Raw genomic sequence first — 27,725 nt, 5'->3', positions numbered from 1 at the left:
AGGTGTACATTGTCTTCCCTTGTTTTTCATAACAGCATATAGACCCAGGGCCACACTGACAGCAGGAACAACAGTCATACCAGTAGGGGGCAGTGTGACACTGACCTGCTCTGTGCAGAGCTCTGATGGATGGAAATATGAGTGGTTCAGACGAACCCAAACAACCTCTGAAGGTAAAATCAGAGATCAACAAAACAGAGATATCAGAGTATCTCAAGGAGGAATCTACCGCTGCAGAGGAACAAGAGGAAACCCAGTTTACTACACTCATAGAAGTTATGATGTCACCATTGAGAAAACCAGTGAGTTCAGTCATTTAGTTTGAAATATACATTCAGTGATGATTATCAAACATACAATGTTAAGTTTTCTGTGTTGATGTCATGTTTCTGTTTGTATCTCAACTGTTAATATGTGTAAACAGTTTCCAATAAAGTTGTTATAAAACAACAACCCAACTGGCCTCAGATATTCAGAGGTGAGACGATCACTCTGACATGTGAGGTGCAGGAAGGAGGTGAAACCACTGAGTGGTGGTATGAATGGAGAAGACCCAGGACACCCACACAGTGGACACACAATAATGGTTGGACATTCAGAGTTTCTGAGTCCAGCAGTGGAGACTACATGTGTAAGAGTCGACGCAGAGATGACTCATATTGTTCAACAAAGTGGAGTGAAGCCTTCACATTGTCAGTATCAAGTAAGTCATGTTTGTTGTGTGATCTCCATTTGACAAATGTCATAATGGTCAGCACAGGATGAATTCAATGGTCTACAAAGCATGTTACATTGTTAGTGTTACGGATTCAAATATTGGGGATGGATACAAGAGGAAAACCAAAAATAACCACACTGGTCCGGCCGGGTCAAGTCAAACGATGATTTAATGAACACATGCATGGGAGATGGACACCATACAGCAGACAGCATCAGATCTCAAAATGGTGGAGCCTTGATCAAACTCTTATAGCCTCTAGTGGCCCCCACCTAATCATAAAAGCCTAAACATTCACATTCTTTGTCACACAGCGCCTAAGCTACGACCTTGGCTCCCTGTTTATCTGCTCCTGCTGAGATGGGGCAGTATGCTCTGTTCTCTTCTAACCAGACAAATAAGGCGATGACTTTCTGCAAACAGTATTTCTTATAACTCAACAGTATAATGCATCATAAAACAATATCATTCATTCACAATAAATCAGCAGTCTAATGTAATGCAAATCAGTTTACCAAATGTAATAGTTATCACCTTCTTCTAATTCAGGAGAATAATGCAAACTAAAACTACATAATAATTCACAATCTTTAATTAGGGGTCTAACATGGCATAAAGTAATATCATAATCCGACAATTCCCCCTGATGAGCTCTTTAGACTTAAAGAGCTCACTTACACCCTGCAATCCAGTGTTGCCGGGTTCATTTCTTCTTACTCCTGAGGCCCTTTGTCCCCCTGTTGGGTGAACCATATGTGAGATGACCTCTGTGTTTGCGCAGTTCAGATGCAAGAAAAACTTTTATTACAACAACAACAGTAGGTACAGATGATACTCCCATCACTCCCCAGTTCTCCCACAGCTTTATTTCGGTGCTACCTTATACCCTCCAAACGTACTCAGACTAGAACCTCTGTCCGAGGAGCTTTTAACCTTTATTTTATAGCTGTAGGCACCAGTGTCTTCCAGTCGGGTGATCCTCTGCTCTTGTTTCCTTCAACCTCAGGGGTTAGACAACCCTTCAGTCGTTGCACAGATCAGGGGATTATTCTGCCCCGATTTCAAACAATGATCTGTGTATTCTGGGGTCACAGCTGTGTTCCCCAGAAAAAGGAACAGGAACGTGTCCCCCTTTCGCCCAAGAGCCTCTCGAACCTCGTTGGTCTGGTGTTCCTGGATTTCCGCCAACCCCTTCATGGTTATTGCTGTGTTTATGGGATCCATCCTTTTGAGGTGACTGACTGGAGCCCAAAATGCCATGACACTTGAACCCAGTTGATGTTTCAACAGTCACCTTGTCTGTCTCTGCTGCGAAGGATCCTCGTATATCTGTGACCTCGTCTGGTGTCTGTTCCTTTCTCTGTAAGAGACAGAAAACCAAAACACCTCTCTTCCTAGCTCTAACAATCTAATGTTGCTGTCTACTGATCTTTTGGTGGTTCAGAATTGGTTTAGAACATTCAGAATGTCCCAAGGACTTATCCTAATTTAGTGTATGTGTGTGTAAGCGTGTTTGCATTTAGCCCGCTGCACTGGCATTTCCTACACTTTATCAGTCCGGACTATCGCCGAACGAAGCTTATGACCTTCAAAAGACCGAGTGCCAACTCATTATAAGCACATTTGCAAGGTATGTATGAAAATGATTAAAACCACTCATTCTAATAAAAGACATCAAAAACAAATTAGCCATTTCTAATTCTAACATGTGTCAATTCAACGAAGCTAGAAAATTAAAAGAAAAGGTTAGTGACCTCGTATCTTAGAAAGTATCAGACTTTCTCCTATCCAGTGTCGTTGCTCCAGTCTTGTTATCCTGTGTTAGGGAATGAAATCAATTTAATTGTCATGTTAGATCTGTTCAACTCCTGGCTCCGCCCAGAGCCTGCGTCTTCACAATTGTCTACAAACAAAACCTGTATTAACATGAACTTCACTTCAACATGAACTTGTTGACTACTTTTGACACCTGTAAATAGAAGATTAACATAATCTTCTATTTACAGAAGATTATGTTCTGTAAACATAATGTAATACAGTGATTGTTATAATCACTGTATTACAGTGATTATAACAATCACTGTATTACATTATGTTTACAGAACATAATGTAATACAGTGATTATAACAATCACTGTATTACATTATGTTTACAGAACATAATCTTCTATTTACAGAAGATTATGTTCTGTAAACATAATGTATTACAGTGATTGTTATAATCACTGTATTACAGTGATTATAACAATCACTGTAATACAAATGTTAATGTATTGTCAATAGCTTCAATAAATGTTCAATGCAATGCTTGTTATATGATTCTGATGTAACAATAATGCTGATGCTACAATAACAGTAAAACACCCCCTTTTTATCCCTTACTGACCACAACAGGGGCCTCTATGTTTTAATTCAGCCATGAATCCAGCTCACCTGATTCATCACTGAGCCCCACCGGCACTGGCATCTGACAGGGTGGTGCTGCATATTCTTCCTTTAATGTCACTATTTTCAATCTGCTTATTAGAGTGTTTAAACATGAAGTAGACTGCGTCCACTACAAGTCAATACAACTGTGAATGTGGCCAATTATCAATCTATTAACAATCAATAACAAACAACAGCTTTTATTTTATGCATGCTTTTAGTCAACCACTCACCCACAGGATCTTCAACCCCAGAAAATTCCTTCTCCTCATTTAATGAGTCTGTCCTCCTTCCATGCCCTGGTAACTGGTCCATCCAGAGCCATATCATCTTGAAATATACATACAACAAGCCAAACCACACCTTGGTCACACCAACCCTTTTCCGCCCTGAAGATGTCCAACGCCATCTTAGTCTGGACTGTCAAAGGTGACTTTAACGCTGACTGTTCCGACAATCCATTTATAACATTTCCTGGTCAGATTAGCCAATCCCTGCACACTGGAATAAACATAATCAACATGATCAACATTTTTCCTGCGTGTTATTTCACCATCTTATTGATTCCAACACTCCATCCTTATGTGGTTTGCTACATTATGTTTATCTAGAACTCCACTCTGTCTCTAAATGTTTGAAGAATTTTTCATGTTAGGGGTCAAATTTTAAGAATTTGACCATACGTGAAATTAATGATGTTATCACCCCCATCGGGGCTTACCTTTCCCACTTCTGATGATATTCCTCCCTATTCTTTGCAAGTACCCCCTTTTGGTGGCGAGAAACTGTTGGTGTGGTCAAGTGGGTGCTGTAAAAACAAAAGCTCAGGACAGAACAGTTATCAGTCACGTACTTCATACAAAATGAGCATATATTGAATTTCATATTGATCCTCTGAGTGTAATGGTACATTTTAATTTTAATTTATCAAAACTAAACACAATAATTTTTCTTTATTTTGCTCTTGTTCTTGTGCAGCACCACATCTCAGCACATGCCCCTGTCGGTTCTATCTTACTTTTCTAAATTATTGACTATTTCAATGGAGAACCTAAATGACGTGGACCAATGTTTGTCATTACATATCTCTATTTTGAATGTGACAAGTCTATTATTCCCCTGTTATTCATAGACATCAATAGAGTTTTTTTGCTTTTTTTTCTATCAAAATTAATTGGCTTTTTACAGTGGCCTGCTATGGTTAATAATAACATGTTCAGTCATGAATGAAATCAAAGCTTCTCTTCACTTTAGCATTTAACCTTCCCAACAATATAATGTGATACATTAATCGAAACACAGCTAATAAAACACAATTTTCTTAATGCAAACATCAGTAACTCAAAATTAGCAACCAAAGGGTTAAGTCTGCAGTTCACACTCATGCGAAGCTACAGCCTCCCCCTTTAGTCTCCGTCATCCTTCTACTCCTGCAAAAACAAAACAAAGCAAGACAAAACATCCACCCTTCTTTTACAGGCTGGGTGAATTGTTTGTGGACGTTTACTAATCCTAAAGTCGGTACCGTTTTTGTGTCAGTATCAAGTCAGTTAAAACTTTTAGTCGTCAGTCCATCACAGTCCAGTCACATGCATACATTCACACACATTCATACCAGATATTGCTGATAATGGAGTCTCACACGCAACCTATTCGAGCCTCCATCACCAGCAAGATGACGTCATCATTTTAAAGGAAAACAGTTCCTTGTTTTTTGGACAGGATTGACTCGCTGCAATCCTTTTAGCCTCAGGACTTCTCATGTAATCAATGTCCCATATAAGTGAATTTCTCCCAAGCCCATTATAATTATGGAGAAAATACTTTGCGACTGTTTCTAGTAATCATGTTTTATAGCGCTTTAAAGTTCAATCACCCAGGCCTGGATTAAAGAGCTGATTTATTAAATCAGGGACTCACAAAATACCAAAATATCACCACCGGTGGATCACTCCTCTCAGATGTTCTTATTTCAGTGCACTGTAACAAAAGCAAAAACAAACGTAACCAATAAAATACTCATATAATAACAAATACTGGGGCCCGTTAGAACCATGTCCAAACATAAAACCACCTTTCTCTCTCTTAGAGAAAGAAAACAATCCAAACCTCACTGATAAAATCAACCTAGTGTTAAGCAAAACCCAAAATCAACCAAAACTTCACAAGAAAGTTTTTCTCCGTCCCAGGACAATATTGTGTAGGCATACAGGTACCGTAACTTCTTTTTGCACTGACAAAAACATGTTGGACTTATTTGATTCAATAGTGGACACTAGTTACACACAAATGTTTTGCTTTGGTAGAAACTTAAACAACTGAGTTAAATCAACACAACCTTTTCATATTCAGTAAACCTGTGCATTTTGAGTTCATATAACACGATTAAAACATGTTCAGATGGAGTAAGTTGAACTCCTGGAATATTTTAATCCTTCACAATTCTGTCATTTTATTTCAACACTATTCAATAACTTTTATCCAAATTCTACTTGGTCCCTTAAATACTACATGTTGTCTTCATATTGCATACGGTTCAACAAAGTCTAGATTCTGGTTACCATAAAAATTGAATGGGTCTACAACAACTACCATCCTCCTATCTTTATCCTGATTGCAGGAGGGCTGGGAAATAACCCTGAAGTGATAGGTTACGAGGCAGGGTGCACCCCGAACCGGTCACCAGTCTATCACCTAGAAACAAACAACCATTTACACTTACATTCACGAATAATTTAGAATCATCAATTAACCTAGCTCTAACAGCTGCATGACTTTTCACTGTGGAAAAACCCCTGCAAACTAGCCAGACTGTGGACTTGCACCCAGGACCTTCTTACTGTGGAGCAACAGCACTCACCAGCATGCCAACAATGTAGGAAATACAGGGAAGCTATGATTTCCTGTTAAATTTTGTACAGATCTTTAAAGCCTGAGGCAATTGTGTTAAATACACGTGGGATGCTTACGTAAATCCAAGGGCTGGCCCCCTTTTCTTTTTTTTTTTTTTAGTGTGTTCCTCCTTCAATTAAATCTCAATCACAAAAATGTGGCGCTCCGAAATAAGGCTCACACCATTAATTCATCATTTTCACTCTGTACCACTGCTCCTTATCAGGCTGTGTGGAGCACAGTAAACAATTCAGTCGAGGCCTTAAGCCATAAACAGACATCACTCACAGACATTGTTTTCATAACCAAACTGCTTTAGACCCTGTCCCCTAAATTTACACAAATGCCCTCTGGGTGACATGAAATGCATTTAACCAATAAACAATCAATGGCTTCTTGTTGTTGTAACAAATTCTGTATTTGGACGTTTGTGTGCAGCATTTTGCGTATCAGCATAGCATTTGTTAGTAAAGCATTCTTCATTGCATCAGCGTGTGTGTATCACTCTTCATTGCACAAGCGTGTGTATGTGTGTGTGTGTGTGTGTGTGGATCACTTCTCAGTGAATTGAATCAGCATTTCGATTTGTGTGCGTGTGTGTGTGTCATTTCTCAGTCAATCAACGAGTGGATATGTGTTCATATGTGTGTTTCTCTTGATTCTGAGTCAGTGTATGTAAATGTGTGTGTTTGTGTGTGTGTTTGTGTTCATCACTTTCCTGTTCTGGTGTTCTGGGTAAACCATGGCCTGAAGCGTGGCCTGGGGTCCTGCCTCCCCCTTTTCAATCCGTTTGCGTCCATTGGTGCTGCTGCCCAAAGTTCTGTCCATACTGGTTCTGGCCCCAATTGAGGCAGTCCTTTTCTCCAGTGTCCTGCATCTTCTCCTTGTCCAGCTCCTCCTTAACTTGACCCTTTTGCTTCTGCAGCTCCTACAGGGTTTGCTCTTGTGTTGGAGCTTCTCGTCAGGTTTGGCAACCTCCTGCTCCAGCAAGCTCCGGCCTGATTTAAAGTCCTGTATCTGGGACTCCAAGCCTGACTGATGGGTTCGATTAGCAGCCAGCTCCTCCTGAGCCATGCTCAGTTTCTGCTCTGATGTCTTGAGCTCTCACTGAGGGCAGAAACCTCAGAGTCTTTTCCGTACACGTCAGATTGAAGTTTATTGATGTTTTCCTTGCTTTACTCCACGGCCTTCTGCAGCTCTGCTGTTCGGCTCTTCTCAGAGGTCAGCTCCTGGCTGAGCCCCGACACCTGTGCCTTCAGCTTATGTTCTTCTGGTGCTTTTGTCCAATCTGAGGTGCCTCCTGACCTCAGTTACTCCTCGTGTCTCTGGCACGCCCTTTTTGCTGCCCGATCATCCATGTTGGTCCATCACTGTCCTGCACAGTTTTAATGCAGAGTTATTAAGGTCAGCATTTTTTGCTCGGCCTCACTTTTCATCCAGGCTTAATAGGCGTCTCGTCACAACTCTGTCAGCTGAAGCTGTCTAGAAATCTCCCCCGTGTAGTGAAACGGGCCTTGGATTTAACGTTCTCCGTCTCCGCTGCATGAGATCTTTTTCCTGCAGCACTGTTGACATTTTCAGGTTGTTGTGGGTCCAGCTGCTGTAGCATTTGGTCAGGGTCACATCAAAGATGATAGAAGGGAGAGCAAAGATGGTAGAGGGGAGAGCAGGAGTTCAGGTCAGCCTCGGCTTTCCGGGCCGACAAAGCAGCCTGTAATTAAGCATAAAGAGAAAAAACAAAAACAAAACAAAAACAGACGAACAGGAAAATGATGTTGTTTTGGCTGTGTTATTCAGAGAGGGGCCAGGCCCTGTGTCAGCCTTCTCCCCCCCCTTTTTTGTTTTTTCTCACTATATAATCAACTCATAACCCACCAAGTTGACAGGACAACACAGGTACACGTTAAAATTCTTAAGATCATGTTTAATAATTCAAAAAAGGAATTTTATTTCATTCAGTAATCACTTGTATTAATCAATCAGAAGAAAACATGTCACAATTTGACTCTTTTAACCACTAAATTTGTTGTTTCATCACTGGTTTATCATACCAGTGTCTTTCTTTTTGAAGTTAAGTTGTTGTCCTGCAACCCAGAGAGTTTATTTGTTAGTAGTGGATAAACTTTATCATTTAACATCAGGTGTATGTTAAGTTTCGCTGCTTTAGCCTTGCTGGAAAATTTTCACGTGTTCATGAATGTAAGCTGTTTCTTCATTGCGTGTGTGTGCGTTTGTGGGTGGGATCTTTTAACTTTTTTCTCAAACAAGGCATTTCTCTAGTTGTGTGTGTTTTTAATTTTGTTTCCCAAATTTTGATTTCCCACCTTAAATAACAGCATTCATGTCTTCAGCCAGGAATTAGAGCTTGCTTGTGAGATTCAGGGACACATGGTGCCAAAAACAATTCAGTGAAAAACTTGCCTGAAAATTTCCAGTGATTGTAACCGATAACTGGAGGAGAAGATGTCCTTTAAGCTACTTTTTCGGGTAGGGACAAAGTGAGAGGTCAAGCTGTAAAATTTTAAGCCAGAGCTTGGCCTGTCTGTCGTCCCAATTTTGTTAATCTATCCTTTTGCTGCTGTACTCAGGTTTCCAGGTTGAGAGAAATCCACCTGTATTAAGAGACTAAAACATTCATTTACTATTTTTCTTAAAACATCCATTTGGTTCATCTGCCTAGATTTTACTCTCTCTCCTGGTGCATAGTTCACACAGTCAGGCAGTTGCCTTTTATGGGCATGCATATTTCCGGTCACTTACCCCCAGCAGCTGCAAAGCCGTCTCTCCCATATCAAAACCCAGCCAAACATTAAACATTCACCGTAGTCATTCAAAACTTTATTTATAATATTATAATCAGCAAAATCAGCGTTTTAATTACAGGCATGTATCATTGTTTGCAAATCATACATATATAAAACTCAATAACACGCTAAACAGGAAGTCCTCTGTGGGCTTCACAGCAGCCACCTCATTTGCATGTTCACACACTATCTAAAAATAGCTCGCAGCGCTGCAGCGCGCTGTCGTCACACACAGCCTCGTTTCACACTCAACTCTCTATTATATTAAAAAGACGTCTTATATTTACAATCACTCTCAGGCCTGAAAGTTTTAGCGCCTACACAATTTTGACAAATTTAAGATAACGGGTCCAACCGAAGAAAGTCCAACTTTTTTGTACTCAATTAACCAGTATCAGACTCTAACTGTATCTGGCCTCATCTCTAAAATCCCTAACTCAATTTAGAGTGTCCAAAAAAGCGCAGATACCGTTCAACACGGTAAGGAGACTCTAACTCCTAGCTTATTCCAGGATGCCCATACCCCACAGTCAAGCCAAACTGAACTAACCCTGTTTGCCGACAGGTCAAGGTCGCGCGTCCGCGGGCAGGAGGGAGCATAACCTCCAGGCAATGCGCCTCTTAGTGGACTCTAACCACCGTTCTTAAATAATTTATAATACTTTTAAACCGCCGTCAACCCTCTAAAACAAGAGTATGACTGACACAGATGCAACGTTATGGACAATGGAGACTCTAACTTGCAACATGGCCAACACAGATGCAATCCTTAGACCAATGGAGACTCTAACTCACAAAATGACCAATTCCCTATCAAACTACCTGGGACTCTAACCCAGTATTATTACTTATAAGCTTACTTCAAGTTTCAACACTCATGAGATTTTTCATCAAAATCAAAACAGACACTCACCGGCAACTTTTACTGAATAGACATTTAATTTTATCGTCCAATTCAGCACACTTCGGATAAAATCAACAGGCCTGTGCCTACCTCTTTTTTAAAGGCGCCTGTCCACTCAGTTGTCTGCCCGTCTGACCACCTCGGACCGTCCATGCCTCCAAAACTTCCACCCCAATACCACAGGACGAGCCCCCAAAACTGTTACGGATTCAAATATTGGGGATGGATACAAGAGGAAAACCAAAAATAACAACACTGGTCCGGCCGGGTCAAGTCAAACGATGATTTAATGAACACACGCGTGGGAGATGGACACCATACAGCAGACAGCATCAGATCTCAAAATGGTGGAGCCTTGATCAAACTCTTATAGCCTCTAGTGGCCCCCACCTCATCATAAAAGCCTAAACATTCACATTCTTTCTCTCACACAGCGCCTAAGCTACGACCTTGGCTCCCTGTTTATCTGCTCCTGCTGAGATGGGGCAGTATGCTCTGTTCTCTTCTAACCAGACAAATAAGGCGATGACTTTCTGCAAACAGTATTTCTTATAACTCAGCAGTATAATGCATCATAAAACAATATCATTCATTCACAATAAATCAGCAGTCTAATGTAATGCAAATCAGTTTACCAAATGTAATAGTTATCACCTTCTTCTAATTCAGGAGAATAATGCAAACTAAAACTACATAATAATTCACAATCTTTAATTAGGGGTCTAACATGGCATAAAATAATATTATAATCCGACATTAGTCAGACAAAGAGCTGCAGCTGATAGTAGCCTCATTGTAGACAGTTTGTCACCACTTTGTGTCATGAACTTTCAGCTGGTATAGAGACACCAATGCTGACCTGCTGCTCCATCACCTGAGGACAATAATAAGAGAAACAGGATAGAAATATAGTTCTTCAGACTCCCTCAACAAATGAAAACAAATATGAAACTTCTTTAAAAAAAGAATAAAAGTCATTCAATCATCTCATCAAATACTGGCGTAGATTAAAATTAATCTGAAGCACACACACGAGTGAGTTTAATAGAAAGGTTTTTGATTTTATTTCTATTGAACTCATTGACTTGCATGTTAACTTCAAAGTCATTTTATGAAAGCAAATCAGACTCATTCCAACTTCTTCCTGAAAAAGTCTCATTTGTACATATAACGACTTTGTGGGGAAAAGTGTGTTTATGTTAATTCTTTTAAAAAAAAGTTTCTGTCTGTGATTCAGCTGTCTTACACAGGTAAACAACGGAAGCTCAGATGTCCCAGTTTTACTGCTGGGCTCAGATCACTAACAGTTAACAGTTCACCCATCTCTGCATAAATAAAAGAATTAAAACAAATAATGTGTTATAATTTTAAAAATTGTACAAATACATGAAAGTGATGAACGTCAGCTTAACATTTTATTTTGCTGTTATCGTTTAACGTTTAAAATGAAATGTTAAATGATAGAAAATTACGGTGGCCCCTAGAGACAAAGCACGTACAAACTCCAAAACACTTGCAAACTCCAAAACACTTGCAAACTCCAAAACACTTGCAAACCCCAAAACACATGCAAATTCCAAAACACAACGGAAGTGCTCCAGGACGCTAGGGGCAGTGTTGAGCTTTTGTTACCTAGTAACTACACAAGCCAGGAAGTACCAATGACCGGATTTGGTCTGTATCCCAATTCAGGGTCTGCAGCCTTAAAGGCCGCATTTAAAGGCCGATTACATCACAGCGACACGACGAAGGCTGTCCCAATTCAAAGGCTGCTCGAAATGCGGCCCTCAAATGCGTCCTTAATTTCCCTGAATTTTAAGGATGGGTCGGTGTAGCCTTCATGGCCCAACATATCCCAGATTTCATAGCGCGGCAGTGGTGTGGATAATTTTGCTGAAAAAAACGGCGGAAGCGGAGCCGCCGAAGAGTAAACTTTCAGAAGTAAGTACTGAATATTATATCACTTATTTATGCGTAAATGTTTTTATAATGAACATTAAAACATTACTGTTGGCCACATGTCGGGAAAGTTATGTGACATTAGCGATGTTTGTACTAACTTGGTTTTAAAGCCTTTACTTCAAAATATACGCCGTTCAATAGTTGACTTTAATCTTACAGAGAATGTGATGATTTTATGAATAATTAAAGTCAGTCATATATCCACAAACACAACAAGCTGAAAGTCAGTGATGCTGCTCGGTTTGCAGTCCTGAATATCACGGCACAAGCAGGATTCACTGCACTGTTAATGTTAGCTATGTTATATTGCTGCCTCTGTTCGGTGGTGTCGAGCCAAATGGACTTTAACGTGTGTTTGAACGAGCTGACGGTTCACTTGTTAAGCTGAAAGAAAGATGCTTTAATCACAGGAGTCACACATGTGTCCACTGTACCATCTGGGAACTCTTCTTGTTTTGTAATAACACAATCCTCCTTCTTTTGTGCTGTTTTGTAGCAGTGTATACACCTGAGACTGTCACCTGTCTGTCTGTCCTGCACTCTCTCTCTTTTTCTTTCTCTCTGATTGTGGAATAAAAGTAAGAACATGTATTTATAAGTTACACTTGTGTTTGAATCCTGCAGCTTATCACCCATTTGATTTCCATGTGTGACAACTGCAAGTGTCCAGAGTGAGGACAGACTGAGGGACCCACTGCTGCACATCATCTGTGAGGCTTTGCACCCCTGATGATCCACCAGGACAAACTCAGCAGTGTGTGAGGAAGAGGAGGAGGAGGAAGAGCCAGCAGCAGCTGACAGATGGAGAGAATAGACAGACTGTTCCCTGTTTGTGAAGGACTGCTAGGAAAGTTTAACATAACTAATTGTCTGTCCTGAATCAGTCTTATTAGGTAATGTTCAAATAATGTTATCATCCCAGTGTTTGCAGTGTGGGAGAAAGTACTCAGGGCCTTCAAGTTACACACTATGAAAGGCAGTAAAAAGTTTAATGTTCAGAAACCTAAAGTATGTATCAGCAGCTGAATGGAGCTAAAAATAAATGTTTGTTTCAGTTCTATGAAGCTTTGAGTATTTTGGATCAGTAGTACTGCTGTGTTTGTTGCATCATATTGCTGTAATTGTTTATATGCTTTATATATTCTGAGGTAAGTTGATCTATAGTGTTACATCATATTCTATAAGGATATTATGTGTTTGTATACTTTCTGCCCAGTTTGACCCATTTAACAGAAGTCAGCCTGTTTAAGGCTCTGATATCTATTCTGTATGACTTAAAGCAGTTATGACATGGTCTGATTTTCTCACCCAATAAAGGAATATTCAATATATCAGTCTACTCTTCATTTTATCAGAAACAGTTATCACAGCTTGTACATTTTCTTTTTATAAATATATGTAAGCAATGAGCCAAATTTAGTAATGCCAACATACTGAAGGAACAACATTTGTCTCTTATATATGATACACCTATATATGCACTGTCAAAGATACTTGTCTTTGAGTGAAGATTTAAGGTGATAAGACATGTAAATAACTGCAACTTGAATCTGTACTGAAGCTCAGTATTTGACACAGAGTTCATGTTCACTGCTGTAATAGCTAATAATGATTAATATAATAACTATAATATTGGCCATATTATATTTACATTACCAAAGTGATATGACTTTAGTCTCATGAACAACATTAGCTAATTGTTATTCACTAACTAATCTTAAATGACTGTTCAGTACAGAAATGAAGCCCAAAAATCATGTTTTACTGTCCTGTGGTCTCAGCCTCAGATCACTTATCTTCTAGAAACAAACAAACAAATGAACAAAATATGTTCTCCTTCATTTCTGTCAAAAAAAGTTGTATGACACGTTTCCAGCAGTTAGTATCATGGTTGCTAGGCAACCTGGGAAGCGCGACGGAGACTAGACCGTCCCATACAGACAAACTTGCCGTTTATTTTGCAAATCGAGCTCAACACTGCCCCTCACGTCCTGGAGCACTTCCGTTGTGTTTTGGAGTTTGCATGTGTTTTGGGGTTTGCAAGTGTTTTAGAGTTTGCATGTGTTTTGGAGTTTGCATGTGTTTTGGAGTTTGCAAGTGTTTTGGAGTTTGCAAGTGTTTTGGAGTTTGTACCTGTTTTGGAATTTGCAAGTGTTTTGGAGTTTGCAAGTGTTTTGGAGTTTGCAAGTGTTTTGGAGTTTGCATGTGTTTTGGAGTTTGCAAGTGTTTTGGAGTTTGTACCTGTTTTGGAGTTTGCAAGTGTTTTAGAGTTTGCATGTGTTTTGGAGTTTGCAAGTGTTTTGGAGTTTGTACCTGTTTTGGAGTTTGCAAGTGTTTTGGAGTTTGCAAGTGTTTTGGAGCTTGCAAGTGTTTTGGAGTTTGCAAGTGTTTTGGAGTTTGTACCTGTTTTGGAGTTTGCAAGTGTTTTGGAGTTTGAATGTGTTTTGGAGTTTGCAAGTGTTTTGGAGTTTGCAAGTGTTTTGGAGTTTGCAAGTGTTTTGGAGTTTGTACCTGTTTTGGAGTTTGCAAGTGTTTTGGAGTTTGCAAGTGTTTTGGAGTTTGCAAGTGTTTTAGAGTTTGCATGTGTTTTGGAGTTTGCAAGTGTTTTGGAGTTTGCAAGTGTCTTGGAGTTTGCAAGTGTTTTGGAGTTTGTACCTGTTTTGGAGTTTGCAAGTGTTTTAGAGTTTGTATGTGTTTTGGAGTTTGCAAGTGTTTTGGAGTTTGCAAGTGTTTTGGAGTTTGCAAGTGTTTTGGAGTTTGTACCTGTTTTGGTGTTTGCAAGTGTTTTGGAGTTTGCATGTGTTTTGGAGTTTGTACATGCTTTGTCTCTAGGGGCCACTGTAGAAAATTACTTCCAGACAGCTTTTGTGTGTGAACTAAGTTTTAAATAATAGTTCAAGTAAGACGACTTAAAAACACACACATACTTCTCTTTCCAAGATTCTCTTCCCACTCCAACAGAAAGTAAAGAAGTTGTTCACTGCACTGTAACTATTAAAACAGTAATGAACAGAAAACAGGGATGAGGCATTCAAAACTATTTTTGATTTGAAATCTGCTTTTCTAGCTCTGATGTCTCACATGCAGAGAAATTACACATTGTTTTCTAAATTGGTCAATGTTTAACACATAATCAGTGCTGTAAGAAATTTCTTCCTTAGACAACCAACAATTTAATGATGAACTTTTTCTGTATCTTATACAGCAAGTAAACCCAGAGCCACACTGACAGCACAAAGTTCAGTCATACCAGCAGGGGGCAGTGTGACACTGAGCTGCTCTGTGGAGGGCTCTGCTGGCTGGAAGTTTGACTGGTTCAGACGTGAGTTTTCTGGAGCTCAGAAAATAGGAGCTGGAACATCAGAGCACACTATCAGTATTTCAGAAGGAGGCATCTATTACTGCCGAGGAGGGAGAGGAGATCCAGTTTTCTCCACAGAGGACAGTGCTCCAGTTACAGTTCAGAAACAAGGTGAGGGTGAAATTTTGTTGCGAAATAAAACGAAAAATCATAATTAAATTAAAGTAACAATTTAAAAAACATGATTTAGGATCTTTTTTACTTTACTATTTGTGTTTGATTGTTTGTTGAACAGTTTTGGCTGCTGTGAAGCTGCAGCACAGCTGGTCTCAGATATTCACTGGTGAGACAATCACTCTCAGATGTGAGATTCAGGGAGGTGAAGGAAAGGTGTGGAAATATGAATGGACAGCACCCAAAACAAACAGCCCTCCAACATCCAGTGAATACAGGATCAGCAGAGTTTCAGTGTCCCACAGTGGAGACTACAGATGTCGAGGTAGCAGTGACTATCTCTTAACAGGATGGAGTGATGCCTTCAGACTGACAGTTTCATGTAAGTTGGACCATGATTCATGCTGACATTTAATGTTTTCATGTTTACATCTGTCTTAACAGGAAATCTGTTACTGCAAACTGAAAGCGAGAGTTCAAGAACCGATAAGTTGGATCGAAAAGCAGGCAGAGACTAATGATTCTTAGGTGTCATGGTCCTGAGTCTGTCGACTCAGTGTTTTGTGTTTCTTTATGCTTTTGTTATTCTGATTATGTATTCCATTATTATTCGCCATTTTGTTAGGTTCTGTGCCTGTCCTGCTCCCTCCTTCCGTGTTCCCCCTGTCTGTCCATGATGTCACTGTGGCTGTATCCCAATTCAGGGTCTGCAGCCTTAAAGTACACAGCCTCAACGATCCTCAAGGGCCGCGTACTTAAAGACCGCTAAGGCCGGAAGTGCGAGGCTTGCGAAATGGGACGGTCTAGCCTCCGTTGCGCTGCCCAGGTTGCCTAGCAACCATGATACTAACAGCTGAAAACGTTTCATACAGCTTTGTTTGACAGAAATGAAGGAGAAAATCTTTTGTTCATTTGTTTGTTTGTTTCTACATGAGCTTTGATCATTCTCTGTAAGATTAAGGTCAGCTATTGAACGGCGTATATTTTAAAGTAAAGGCTGTAAAACCAAGTTAGTACAAACGTCACTAATGTCACATAACTTTGCCGACATGTGGCCAACAGTAATGTTTTAATGTTCTTTGTTATTAAACATTTGCACATAAATAAGTGACATAATACTCAGTACTTACTTAAAGTTTACTCTTCGGGCGCCCCTCATCCGCCGTTTTTTTCGGCAAAATTATCCACACCCACCGCCGTGCTATGCATTCTGGGATATGTTGGGCCACGAAGTCTACACCGACCTATCCTTAAAATTCAGGGAAATGAAGGCCGCATTTGAGGGCCGCATTTCGAGCAGCCTTTGAATTGGGACAGCCTTCGTCATGTCGCTGTGACGGAATCGGCCTTAAAATGCGGCCTTTAAGGCTGCAGACCCTGAATTGGGATACAGCCTGTGTCTGTGTCTCTGTCTGTCGTGTGCTTCCTGTTTTATTTAGTAGGTCTGTGTCCTATGTCAGTGCATTCAGCTTTGTGCTCTCCGAAGCTGTGTCCCAATTCAGGGTCTGCACGCTTGAAGTACGCGCACTACGCGCACTACGCGCACTACGCGCACTACGCGCACTACGCGCACTACGCGCACTACGCGCACTACGCGCACTACGCGCACTACGCGCACTACGCGTACTACGCGTACTACGTACGGTGCGTACTATGGGCCTTTCTCAATATGCGTACTTGTGCGTACTTGCGTTCTCGTGTACTCGTGATACGTCATCAGTCGGAGACCAAGTACTGTTCCAATTCGAAGTACGCATCAAGCCAAGAACGCGAAAAAGTCCCGGGTGTGTTCTCGCTCCACCCGTTTTATCGAGCATGCATCGGTGGTGACTTGTGTGGACTTGGTACAGATAGATATCCCAGAATGCATTTCGTCCAAAACTCAAACGTGGCAATGGTGGACGAGCGGGGCTAAAAACTTTTAAATATTACTCTTTCTGGGTCACAAAATAAACTTTTAAGTTCAAGCGAGAATGTAGTAGTGTAAACTTCAAATATCTGCTCGATTTATCAAGATATCATATATTTTCAAACGAGCTCCGACGTTTTCGGAGACGTCTGTGACCCGCCAGCTCCAAGCAGACAGCGAGATCGAGGATTATTACAGCCGGCGAGAACAGCGGACTCCCGGCACATCATTTTCAACCCCACCGCGGTCTTTTCGCTACTCAGGTTAAACAAACCCCAAACCCCAGTAGCTGTCTATTGTATTGAGTGCCCACTAAAATAAAAATAAAAGCGTTCTAACATCTCACCTGCTTGTTTTTATTAAGGTATGTACACGCATGTACATGTACACTATTTTTATTAATAGAGATTTCACTACTGAGGTTAAACATGATAGATAAGTCACTTAGATCACTTCTAAATGTTAATGTTTGGTTTATTTCAGTGTTTTATTTGTTCCCGAGTAAACTGATTTGGCTGTGATTAAAGTTAAGCTTCATAACATATTACTCACAGTTAAATTAAGAGGGGACGGCAGTAAAAACTCCGGACCTGTGACATCATCAAGCACGCTGGTGTACCAATTGTGCAAATTGCGAGTCCGTGCTCGCGTTCTCAGCGAGTCCGTACTCCCTTGTGTTCTCGGCGAGTACTTGAGAATTGAGAAAGGGCCTATAAGTACGAGAAGTGCAGAAGTGAGAGGCTTGTGAAATGGGACGGTCTAGCCTGCGTCACGCTGTTCAGGTTGCCTAGCAACCATGATACTAACCGCGAGAAACGTTAAATACAGCTTTGTGTGACAGAAATGAAGGAGAAAAAATGTTTTTTTGTTTGTTCATTTTTGTCATGACATCACTTTGATTAGTTGAGTATCTGAGGCTGAGACCACAGGACTGTAAAACATCATTGTTGGGCATCATTTCTGTATTGAGCAGTCATTTCAAGATTAGTTAGTAAATAACAATTAGCTAATGTTGTTCATGAGACTAAAATCATCTCACTGTTGTAATGTAAATATAATAGGGCCAATATTATATGTATTCTCAGATTATTATGATATATATATATATATATATATATATATATATATATATATATATATATATATATATACATATATACATATATATATATAGTAGTTATTTATATTTCCTATTACCTTAAATCTTCATTCAAAGACAAGTATCTGTGACAGTATAGATGTATCATATATAAGAGACAAACATTGTTCTTTTAATATGTTGGCATTACTAAATTTGGCTCAATGCTTACATATATGTGTAAAAACAAAATGTACGAGATGTGATAACTGTTTCTGATAGAATGAAGAGTAGACTGATATATGAAATATTCCTTTATTGGGTGAGAAAATCAGACCATGTCATAACTGCTTTAAGTCATACAGAATAGATATCAGAGCCTTAAACAGGCTGACTTCTGCTAAATGGGTCAAACTGGGCAAAAAGTCTACAAACACATAACATCCTTATAGAATATGATGTAACACTATAGATCAACTTACCTCAGAATATATAAAGCATATAAACAATTACAGCAATATGATGCAACAAACACAGCAGTGCTACTAATCCAAAATACTCAAAGCTTCATAGAACTGAAACAAACATTTATTTTTAGCTCCATTCAGCTGCTGATACATACTTTAGGTTTCTGAACATTAAACTTTTTACTGCCTTTCATAGTGTGTAACTTGAAGGCCCTGAGTACTTTCTCCCACACTGAAAACACTGGAATGATAAAATTATTTGAACATTACCTAATAAGACTGATTCAGGACAGACAATTAGTTATAACTTTCCTAGCAGTCCTTCACAAACAGGGAACAGTCTGTCTATTCTCTCCATCTGTCAGCTGCTGCTGGCTCTTCCTCCTCCTCTTCCTCACACACTGCTGAGTTTGTCCTGGTGGATCATCAGGGGTGCAAAGCCTCACAGATGATGTGCAGCAGTGGGTCCCTCAATCTGTCCTCACTCTGGACACTTGCAGTTGTCACACATGGAAATCAAATGTGTGATAAGCTGCAGGATTCAAACACAAGTGTAACTTATAAATACATGTTCATACTTTTATTCCACAATCAGAGAGAAAGAAAAAGAGAGAGAGTGCAGGACAGACAGACAGGTGACAGTCTCAGGTGTATACACTGCTACAAAACAGCACAAGAGAAGGAGGATTTAGTGTTTGTGTTATTACGAGTGCTAAACAAGATGAGTTCCCAGATGGTACAGTGGACACATGTGTGACTCCTGTGATTAAAGCATCTTTCTTTCAGCTTAATGAGTGAACCGTCAGCTCGTTCAAACACACGTTAAAGTCCGTTTGGCTCGACACCACCGAACAGAGGCAGCAATATAACATAGCTAACATTAACAGTGCAGTGAATCCTGCTTGTGCCGTGATATTCAGGACTGCAAACCGAGCAGCATCACTGACTTTCAGCTTGTTGTGTTTGTGGATATATGACTGACTCTAATTATCCACAAAATCATCAGATTCTCTGTAAGATTAAGGTCGACTATCGAACGGCGTATATTTTAAAGTAAAGGCTTTAAAACCAAGTTAACGCTGAAAGTACAAACATCGCTAATGTCACATAACTTTGCCGACATGTGGCCAACAGCAATGTTTTAATGTTCTTCGTTATGTTCTCCTGCCGTATTTTGGGGCAATATTATCCACATCCACCGCCGCGCTATGAATCGTGGGATATATGGGACCACGAAGCGTGCACCGGACCACGCTTGACATTTGGGGAAATCGACGGCGCATTTGGAGTATGCATTTGGAGTACACTTCGAATTGGGACAGCCGTCGTCGTGTGGCGGTGACGTGATCGCACTTGAAATGCGTACTTCAAGCGTGCATACCCTGAATTGGGACATAGCCCCTGTCTTGTCAGTGTAATCAGCGTCAGCCGTGTCTCCCAGCTGTTTCCTCTTCGCTCTGTTTACCTCTTGTATTTAGTGGCAACCAGTTCTCTACTCCCATCCCTACATGCAGGATTACTAATTACTGTTTGATTAATTTATCTACAAACACAGTGTTTAAAGTGTTATCAGTACTGTAACACGTTTATTCTTGATTATGTTTTCATGTTTTACTCATTTTTTTTCTAAAGCAGCAAGTAAACCCAGAGCCACACTGACAGCGCAAAGTTCAATCCTACCAGCAGGGGGCAGTGTGACACTGAGCTGCTCTGTGGAGGGCTCTGCTGGCTGGAAGTTTGACTGGTTCAGACGTGATTCAGTCTCTTCTAAAGCTCAGCTCATGAGAGGAAATGAAGCAAACAGAGTTTTGTGTCTCACAAGGAGGTCTGTACCATTTCTATTTGTCTCTAACTGGATTTTTTCTGTGAACAGTTCCCAGTAAGCCCACTGTGGTCCTGCAGCCATCCTGGACTCAGATATACAGCGGTGAGACAGTCACTGTCAGATGTGAGATTCAGGGAGGTGAAGGAGCTCAGTGGATGTATGAATGGAGAGCAGCCAAGTTAAACACACCTCCAACATCCAATGAATACAGAATCATCAAAGCTACTGAGTCTGACAGTGGAGGATACAGCTGCCGGGGCAGGAGGGACTATTTCTTCTCAGAGTGGAGTGATATCATCACACTGACTGTATCATGTAAGATCTTTCATCCAGAGTATCTAAATAAGGAAAAAGCATTTTTTTTTCTTACAGCTTTATAACTGTCTTTCATGTTGGTCAGTAAAATGTTTAGTTTTTATTCCACCAACAAAAACCTGAACAGCAGCTTTTTATTCACAGTGAAGAGAACAAAACATATGAGAGTAACTTCTCTGCTGTGCAGCTCTAATACATGAAAGATGAAATGCAGAACAAATGCTGAATCTGTCTCAGCTGCTCCACCACATCCACTAAGAAACATTAAATCCACTGATTGTTCCTCATGTGTGTTTTTAACTTAGAAATGCAGCAAATTAAATATGAAAGATTAGTGTTGTGTTTGTGTGATAGTTGTACAGTTTGTTGTAGCTTCACCATTAAAGTTATGTGATATTTATTATTTACATATTTCCACCAAGTTATTGAAACTGGTTTGATTCAGTCATTGACTTTTGTTCTTTTTCTAAACTGAACTGCAGATAAACCAAAGGCCAAACTGAGAGCTGATAACACAGCTGTTCCAGTAGGGGGCAGTGTGACCCTGACCTGCTCTGTGAACCCATCATCATCATCTGGATGGAAATACTACTGGTACAGAGATGAGAAATCCTCTGAAGCCCTGACCACACAAGATGCAGTTTTCCACTCAAATGGACAAATCAGCGTCTCACAGGAAGGACTCTACAGGTGCAGAGGAGGAAGAGGAAACCCAGTTTACTACACAGAGGACAGTCAGTCAGTCAGGATTGGGAAAACTGGTCAGTTTATTATAAAGTCAGATAAATTCCTGATTAAGGAGGAAGATGAAGAACAAAAGGCATTAACATTTTTGACATTTGTGTGTTTTTATTGTACTTTCTTGAACATTAACAGTCTCAAACAGGTCTGTTGTGACTCTGTATCCAAACTGGTCTGAGATATACAGAGGAGAGACGATCACTGTCAGATGTGAGATCCATGGAGGAGACACTGAGTGGGATTATGAGTGGGAAACAAACAGCATGATAAAAGCTCCAAATCAAAATGAATACAGGATTAGATCTGCTTCATCATCCAACAGTGGAAACTATCGCTGTAAGGGCAGAATGAAAAGTTCACAGCATAAAACAACAGAGTGGAGTGATTCAGTCACACTGACAGTTTCTGACAGTAAGTAGAGTCATAGTTCATTTAACCTGGAAATAGAAACAGTTTGTAAAAATGTGTTTTTATTAGTACATGTTGAGATATTTGACATGTTTAGATAGTCTCACTCTGAAAGTTCATCATAAATATTTGTGAGTCAACATTTTAGTGACATTGAATTCAGAGTTAAGAGACGAAACACTGAGAGAAAATCTTTGTTGAACAGATAAACCCCATCCTGTCCTCACTGTGTCTCCATCATGGCTGAGTCCTGGAGCCTCAGTAACTCTGAACTGTGAGGTTGAACATCCGTCTGCAGGATGGAGCTTCTACTGGTATAAAGCTGTTCCTGATCTATCAGAGAAATCCTCCAGTTATGAGCTGCTACCTGATGGCAGTGGGACTGCACAGGACTCCTACATCATTCATGGACAGACACACACAGCAGGATATGTGTGCAGAGCTGGAAGAGGTGACCCAGAGTATCACACTGATCACAGTCAACCAAAGTTTGTCTGGTCTGCAGGTCAGTTTGTTTCTCTCTGTCCTTTCAATGAAGTGAGATTATGTTGTAACTTTTATTCAAGATGTTTTCAACAAGACTGAGCTCATCAATATCTGTTTCATATTTTGATCCTAACATCTGTGAGCTTTGTCTCTTCACTGCATGTTGTTTCCAGATGTTCATTCAGCAGCGTCTCTCACAGTGAGTCCTGACAGAGTGCAACACTTCACCTCTGACTCTGTCTCACTGACCTGTGAGGGAAACTTCACTGAGTGGAGAGTGAGGAAGTTCTCTGAGAACGGCCGACTCTCTGACTGTAGCAGAATGACTGGATCCACATGTAACATCCACACATCAGCGTCAGATACTGCAGTGTACTGGTGTGAGTCTGGATCAGGAGAGTTCAGCAGTGCAGTCAACATCACTGTACAGAGTATGTTATTATACATTTACTTCTTGGATTTGAATCATTTAGACATCACATGAACTTTTGTCCCAGCTTTGCTGTATGTGAAGTCATTTTATCTGGAGAAAAATACAAGATCAGATCTTCATGATGAAAAGCATTTGTACATTTGTATTGTTTGTCAGCTTTTTCTAAAAGTGTGCACCAGCTGATGTGACTGGAACAATATGTGTGATTGTTTCACAGATAATTATTATGATCCTATCCTGGTGAGTCCTGTTCATCCTGTGACTGAGGGAGCTTCTGTTAATCTGAGCTGCAGTTTGAGAACACAAAAAATACTTTCCAATGTGTTTTTCTATCACAATGACAAACTTATTCAAAATGACACCCGAGGGGAGCTGAAGATCTCTGCAGTGTCAAAGTCTGATGAAGGTTTCTACAAGTGTCAGTACTCAGGAAGAGAGTCAGCACAGAGCTGGATGTCAGTTAAAGGTGAGCAGGATCAAAACATTTGATGGAGTTTTCTAAACATGTCTGATGACTGAGAATGAACATTAGATTGTCTGATTTAAGTCTCACAGTCATCTTGCTCCATTTCATAAAAGTATTTATTTATATAATTATAATCTAGCAATAATTAATTATTGTTTATTCTAACTGTGTCAGGAGCTGACAGCTCTTCATCTCCTGTGTGGTTGATTGTTGGACTGGTTTGTGGAGTCTCTCTCATTATTATTCTCCTGCTCTTGTTGTATCGCTGCAGAATGACCAACAGTGAGACCTTTTCCTTTACTTACTACAAACTCTTTATCATTCAAAGACACTAATGCATCATAAGGTTCAAATGTCTTTTTTTTTTTTTTACATTTTTAATAAAGGTGCTGCTAACGACCAGACGCTCAATCCGGATGGTCAGCAGCAACCGTCCTCTCTTCTTCATGGTTAGTTTTTCACATAGTTTCAAATATTCTGATGCTATTTGCAACAAGACTGTACTTATTACATCTGCTGCAGCTTTTCATATAAATGTTATTTGCAAGAATATTTGTGTTTAAATTAATATCACAGACATGAGGTGACTGATTTTCTCTGACCTGCAGGTGTTCATTCTGTCTATGAGACAGTCAGAAGATGTGAAAACACTGAAAATGGTAAAGTTTACACTTTCATTAATATAGAAGCTGGATGATTATACATGAAAGTCATTAAAATTATTATTTCAGGTCCAGCAGAAGGTGATTACACCAATGTCACATCTGTGATTCAGCTTAAAGTCATTAACAAGACAAGTGAGTGCACAAAATGTGAGATTTGAAATGCAAAATATACATTGGTAATTATTCTCTCTGATAATAAATGCATTTGTGGACAAATGGTGGTGTTTGTTTTGAAATGCTTTCATTTGATCGCCTCAACAGGGCAACGCAGAGGAGAGCTCTGACTACAATAATGTCAATCCAGTCCATTGAGGGGCAGGGCCATCTGCTGCGACCGGTTGGGGTGAGAGAAGGAAAACAGGATAAAGACATGCTGTGGAAGAGAGACAGAGGTTAATAACAGATATGATTCAATGCAGAGAGGTTTATTAACACATAGTGAGAGAGAAAGGTGACTGGAAAGGAAAAACTCAATGCAGAGAGTCATAACTAAGGGAGGATTCAGGGTCACCTGGTCCCGCCCTAACTATATGCTTTAGCAAAAAGGAAAGTTTTAAGCCTAATCTTAAAAGTAGAGATAGTGTCTGTCTCCCGAATCCAAACTGGAAGCTGGTTCCTCAGAAGAGGGGCCTGAAAACTGAAGGCTCTGCCTCCCATTCTACTTTTAAATACTCTAGGAACAACAAGTAGGCCTGCAGAGCGAGAGCGAAGTGCTCTAATAGGGTGATATGGTACTACAAGGTCATTAAGATAAGATGGGGCCTGATTATTTAAGACCTTGTATGTGAGGAGCAGGATTTTGAATTCAATTCTGGATTTAACAGGAAGCCAATGAAGGGAAGCCAAAACAGTGTCTGTTTTACATCACTTCCACTTTCCCATGTTGTCAAGCTCAAGGTGACATCACTGGTGTTGTCCAATCATCTTTCTGCCAGTCTGTTCAGGGCAATCAGCCTTCATTCCACAGTCTTTAAACCTCACTGCTCATGTGTTATTCTCCCCTACATTTGCCCTCGTGCAACCCAGCTCCATCTCTGCCTTACCCAAGTTACTCAGGCTCCATCCAAGCCTCCATCTTCATCTCCACCACCAGCATCTAGACTCCAGGAGGTCCTGTTCTGCTGTGATGGGCCATCAGGGTCTAATCACCAATACAATACGTTTATTTCCTTAAAATGATGTCTCCTTATTGAAATTTTAACAGCAGCTCTTTAGCTGTTTTTATTTTTTGTATTTAAAGTCACTTTGAGTGAAAAGGAGAAGATTTTGAATACAAAACAATGATTGTGACTCGACCTCTTAACATCTGTTTAAGTGTTTCTGCTTTTGTAAAACTATTAGTGAACTGAAGGCATTTTTTGGCCTTCCTCTCTTATTGCATTCATACTAATAACATCCAGACTAAAAGGCTTTCTAGCGTGTACTGAGGTATCACATTACTGCTAAACATCTAAAATATATTGTTAAAAATGGGGCTCTGCTAGTTTGTTGTTTTCAGTGTACTGTTGAAATACAAATAAACAGTATGGAAACAATTTCAAACTTTGATGCAACTTTGTTTTTACACTTTGTGAAAGTTATTAATGAGTTTAAATGCAAAGCTTGTATCAGTGTTTCTATTTTAAGTGTTTGTGAGTGATTCAGTATAATAATTCAACACTCTTACATTGTTTAAAAAAAAAAAAAAAAGAGAGAGAGAGAGAGAGAGAGAGAGAAATTATTTTGTATCCAGCGACTTAGGGGCTTTCATTTTTAGGGTGTGAGTGGGGCCCAGGGTGTGAGTGGGCGTTAAGGCGTCTGGGAAGGGATCTCAAAACTGGATTATAGATGGCAGAGAGTTGATGTCGTAAACCACCGCCTCTGTTCAAAGATGGTCGCTCACAGTGGACATAGATGGCTTCTTTCACTCCTCTTTCAAACCATCTGTCCTCTCTGTCCAAAATGTGAACATTGGCATCCTCGAAAGAGTGTCCTTTATCCTTAAGATGCAGATGGACAGCTGAGTCTTGTCCTGTGGAGGTGGCTCTTCTGTGTTGTGCCATGCGCTTGTGAAGTGGCTGTTTGGTCTCTCCAATGTAGAGGTCTGGACATTCCTTGCTGCACTGTACAGCATACACCACATTGTTAAGTCTGTGTTTTGGCGTTTTGTCTTTCGGGTGAACCAGTTTTTGTCTGAGTGTACACCGGGATGTTATGCTTGGAGAAAACCCTCCTGAGTTTCTCTGATACACCGGCTACATAGGGGATGACAATGTTGTTGCGTCTGTCCTTCTTATCCTCCCTCGCTGGTGTCTGATCTTCTTTTCTGTGCCTCTTTGCTGACTTTAAGAACGCCCATTTAGGATAGCCGCACGTTTTGAGTGCTTCCTTTACATGTGTGTGTTCCTTCTTTTTCCCTTCAGGCTTAGAGGGAACATGTTCTGCCCGGTGGTGTAGGGTCCTAATTACTCCAAGTTTGTGTTCCAGAGGGTGATGGGAGTCAAACTCTTGACACTCCATACAATTAAGTAATGACTAACATGGAGTGAAATGCACATCATTTCCTCTCTTTATGCCACCTCCAGGTGCCCCAAATAACATACATTTTTTTAAGACAAATTTAAATCCTTGAGTAGGTGCAATTATTAAAATATAAAATTAAAACATAAAGTAATATATGGACAGTATATACATATATATAAATAACATGTATCACAATAAAAACACATGAAAACAATCTAAAATAACAAATCTACTTCACTGTTAGCTTTTGTAAATTCAAAGTATTAAAGCCTTGGTATGGAATCAGAACGATGCCACCTTGAAACGAAACCGAAAAAAATATTGAAACCGAAAAAAAATATTGTAACTGAAATAAATGTACTGAAAAATCTTGTATTGAAACCGAAAAAAAAAATTTGATAGTGAAAAACAATTAATTGAAACTGTAATTTTTTTGTTTTCGCTTACAATTTTTTTTTTTCAGTTTCAATCCATTTTTTTTTCGGTTTCAAACCATTTTTCGGTTTCAAACCATTTTTTTTCGGTTTCAATCCATTTTTTTTCGGTTTCAATCCATTTTTTTTCGGTTTCAATCCATTTTTCAGTTTCACTCCGCTGGCACTGTTTTGGCGTCCGGGGGCGCGCTGGGGGGGGCGGGGATTCCGACCCGCATGTATTTGCATATATTATAATGCTGACCAATGACTGGAGAAAACGCTGACGACGCGGCTGCGGTCACGGACAAACTTGCACGTGTCTGTTCGGGAATGGCAGATGCTGAGAGGTCCAGCTTTTACATTACCGACTATTTCAAAGTGACAGCCTGAGGTAAATTCTTCTTCAGTAAATTTGACTACCGGACAGGAGGACCTGAGACCCCACCGCACTATTTTTGGTAAGTTAAATGTGTTTGTAAACTAATCCGTAATTTAGGTCCTTAGCTAGCTAGCTAGCTAAGGACCTAGCTACGGACCTAGCTAGCTAAGATGAGCACTTGGCTGTTGGGGAAACTTGTTTTGTAAAGTTCGTTTAGCTAACCCGTGCAGGTGAATGAATTTACCCTGACTAAAGAAATCAAGAGAAACGCACCAGGCTGCTCAGTGACTAACCACGGTTACTGTACTTTTATATGAGTATTATACTGTAAGAGCAACAGGCTGGACTCTGCTTCTGCTCCTGTGCAGAGCTGATTATTAAATATGTGCAAACAGCAGCATGTTTTCTGTCGCTTTCCACATGTGGAACGACATTAACGCCAACTTTTAAAAA

General features: G+C 40.1%; 1 protein-coding gene across 1 annotated transcript; it reads left to right on the top strand.

Annotated features, from left to right (window-relative positions):
- On the top strand, positions 1 to 23,040 carry LOC146522219 (Fc receptor-like protein 5). Its single transcript, XM_085150847.1, has 8 exons — positions 1 to 302; positions 425 to 703; positions 14,913 to 15,179; positions 15,304 to 15,564; positions 21,259 to 21,537; positions 21,653 to 21,928; positions 22,131 to 22,430; positions 22,585 to 23,040. The coding sequence occupies exons 2-8, from the start codon at positions 628 to 630 to the stop codon at positions 22,893 to 22,895; spliced, it is 1,770 nt and encodes a 589-aa protein (XP_085006973.1). The 5' UTR covers positions 1 to 302; positions 425 to 627; the 3' UTR covers positions 22,896 to 23,040.
- Positions 23,041 to 27,725: the final 4,685 nt, after the last annotated feature.

Source organism: Neolamprologus multifasciatus, chromosome 3 (genome assembly GCF_963576455.1).
Source record: "Neolamprologus multifasciatus chromosome 3, fNeoMul1.2, whole genome shotgun sequence".
NCBI lineage: Eukaryota > Metazoa > Chordata > Actinopteri > Cichliformes > Cichlidae > Neolamprologus > Neolamprologus multifasciatus.
This window is presented reverse-complemented; position numbering and strand designations above follow the sequence as displayed.

What these genes read in the sequence shown, in the direction of transcription:
- LOC146522219 (XM_085150847.1), top strand. Translation starts at nt 628, where the DNA reads ATGTGTAAGAGTCGACGCAGAGATGACTCATATTGTTCAACAAAGTGG. An exon ending in CACACTGACAGTTTCTGACA is followed by an intron (nt 21,929 to 22,130) that starts GTAAGTAGAGTC and finishes TTTGTTGAACAG; the next exon opens with ATAAACCCCATCCTGTCCTC. An exon ending in AAAGTTTGTCTGGTCTGCAG is followed by an intron (nt 22,431 to 22,584) that starts GTCAGTTTGTTT and finishes TGTTGTTTCCAG; the next exon opens with ATGTTCATTCAGCAGCGTCT.